The sequence below is a fragment of the Triplophysa dalaica genome, chromosome 4, assembly GCF_015846415.1.
Source record: "Triplophysa dalaica isolate WHDGS20190420 chromosome 4, ASM1584641v1, whole genome shotgun sequence".
In the NCBI taxonomy this organism is placed as follows: domain Eukaryota; kingdom Metazoa; phylum Chordata; class Actinopteri; order Cypriniformes; family Nemacheilidae; genus Triplophysa; species Triplophysa dalaica.
Window position 1 is genome coordinate 27361265 of NC_079545.1, and position 2581 is coordinate 27363845.

A 2581-nucleotide genomic window follows, 5' to 3' on the forward strand; every position below is an offset into this window, starting at 1 on the left:
GGTCTTTGTTTCTCTACCTCATCACCACCTTCTATTGAACAGGTTTGACTACTTTAGTCATTTCTGTGAGAACAAATCTTACAACATATTATGATATTCTAGAGAATTGCGTGCCAGTAATCTTTGATTTTGTTTTTGTTCAGTAGAGAAACGTGGGAAAAGAAGTCAAACTTTTGTTCTGCTCCGATCAAAGAAACCATTTTAATTATATCGTAAAATAAAAGAGTTTGTCCACATTTATCCTGAAGAGAGCTGGGGCCCGTTCTTCGTACGTCGCTAACTCGGTTAGCTGGATTTGATTGTTGACGATTTGGCATGATCTTGGATTGTTTGGTTCTTCGAAGCTCATCCTGGACTTGCTGTCATAGCAACAGGTCCGTAAGCTTGAACCTGCTCGGGAGCAGGCTTACTTCATGTAAACAGGATTAGATCGCGGCTTTATAAGCGGAGGTGATATGGGAAGTCTTTCGCAGACATGTCTTGTCCATTTGTACGACAGCAACCTGTTGCGGAAGGTGCAAGAATAATTCGAAGAGCTTTTCGAATTAATCGCGTATTGCGGGATAGACAGGATCCTTTAGCGCAGCGCGATAGCGTCATTGTTGAGAGATACCGGTTTTCTCGTGAGGGTGTTATTTACATCATTCATTTGTTGGAACCACACATTACGTGTTCAACACGGAGGAGCCGGGCTTTAACAACAGCACAGACTGTGTGCATTGGCCTGACATTCTTTGCGAGTGGCACGTTCCTTTACACTATTGGAGATGCAGAGAACTTGGGGAAAAGTGCTGTCTGTCGTGCCATTCGCAAAGTTTACCTGGCGCTCAAGCAGTTTTTAGGGGTTTTTGTGGTATTTCCAAGCCATTTAAGACCACAGGTTGTAAAACAGAATTTTTTTGCTATTGCAGGTACATTTATAATTGTTAATGACATGCAATCATGACCATACCAATAAGTATGACTAACAGTATGTGTCCTTCAGGCTTCCCTAACGTGATTGGTGCCATAGACTGCACACACGTCCCCATCAAGGCCCCACCAGGCCCCAATGAGGGGGATTTTGTGAACCGAAAGGGATTTCACAGTTTAAATGTGCAGGTAAATTACGATTACAATTTATAATATTCATGATTAGTAATATATTACTTGAAACAAAAGTAATGAAATCAAAAAGTATGCAGTTGACTGACTAAAATCTCTTAGATGGTGTGTGACTCTATGTTCCATATCACCAATGTTGAAGCAAAATGGCCAGGATCAGTGCATGACTCAAGAATTTTCAGAGAGTCACATTTATGCACATTATTTGAACGTGGTAAGGGAACATACATTTCAAGCTCACAGTATTATACACAGCATTATGCTGAGCCTAACAGAACTGCATTTTTCCATTATACAGGGGATTTTGACGGGATCCTGCTTGGAGACAGGGGCTATGCCTGCAGGCAGTATTTTATGACGCCCTTCCCTGAGCCAAACCCTGGACCTCAAACCCGTTACAATGCAGCTCTAGCCAGGACAAGGGCACGCATTGAAATGACCTTTGGGCAACTAAAGGGAAGATTTCAGTGTCTGAAAAGTCTGAGGGTTGCACCTGACAGGGCCTGTGACATAATTGTTGCATGTGCCATATTGCATAACATTGCCACCATCAGAAAGGAAAAGACCCCTGTGGTGGGGGTGCAGCCTGATGATGACCTCCAGCCAGTGCACTTGGACCAACCTAGTGGCAGAGCTGCACGTGACAGAATTGTAGAACACCATTTTTCAATATAATAAAAGACAAGACAAATATGCTTCGTTCCTTGAGTTTTATTTAAAATATTCTTTATAAAGAAAAGCCAGCAAGTCATCTTTTGCCTGCGATAAGAGAAAGTTATGTTAAGTCAGAAATACTACTATGTTTGAAATAGGAGCAACTTTTGAAGCAACTCTCTCCAGTGCAATTTTTCTCTTCAAGTTGTCGAGTTCTATTTCTCCTCTTAATTTCTCTTTTTTTTCAACTCAAAATACTCAATTTTGTGTTTAAGATGCCGTTTATATAGGCTACGGATGTCACCCTGTGTAATTTCGTGAAAAAAAGGGTCAGAACATGCCTCATGCAACAAAAGTAAAAGTACAACACTGCCCCACCTCTGTGTCAGCAGTTCTTTGTGCAGACTGTTCTGGATGCTTTTCTGTAGGCCTTTCTCTAGGTGTGGACTCCTGCAACTCATGTTGCAGACAGAAAGAATAGGTACACAAGTATATACAAATGAGGGTAAAGTTATTTATGCACTTACAGGTTCTTCCAAAGGACAATCTGAGAGGGTTTCTTCACTGTCCTGTGCAATGGAAATAAATGGGTATTACAAAGTGTTGCACTCTTTCCTTGTGATGTAAAAGTTAAAAAAACACAACTTACTGCATATGCTTCAGCCACCACTTGCTTGGGAACAGGTAAAAGTGTTGGTGTATTATCTAAAACTGCACAAAAGAGGGGGGGGATAATGTCATTACAATTTACTATACTAAACGAAATTGTGATTAATAACTCATGGCAACATATTTTATATGAACTAAAAGTTTAGAAGTTTTC

The 2581-nt window shown here is 40.7% G+C and overlaps 1 protein-coding gene across 1 annotated transcript; it reads left to right on the forward strand.

Moving 5' to 3' along the window:
• The first annotated feature begins 475 nt into the window (after positions 1-475).
• LOC130418762 (putative nuclease HARBI1) lies at positions 476-2048 on the forward strand. The gene is made up of 5 exons (XM_056744844.1): positions 476-911; positions 986-1101; positions 1207-1318; positions 1403-1683; positions 2034-2048. The coding sequence occupies exons 1-5, from the start codon at positions 476-478 to the stop codon at positions 2046-2048; spliced, it is 960 nt and encodes a 319-aa protein (XP_056600822.1).
• The last annotated feature ends 533 nt before the right edge of the window (positions 2049-2581 follow it).

What these genes read in the sequence shown, in the direction of transcription:
- LOC130418762 (XM_056744844.1), top strand. Translation starts at nt 476, where the DNA reads ATGTCTTGTCCATTTGTACGACAGCAACCTGTTGCGGAAGGTGCAAGA. An exon ending in GAATTTTTTTGCTATTGCAG is followed by an intron (nt 912 to 985) that starts GTACATTTATAA and finishes TGTGTCCTTCAG; the next exon opens with GCTTCCCTAACGTGATTGGT. An exon ending in TTCACAGTTTAAATGTGCAG is followed by an intron (nt 1,102 to 1,206) that starts GTAAATTACGAT and finishes AAAATCTCTTAG; the next exon opens with ATGGTGTGTGACTCTATGTT.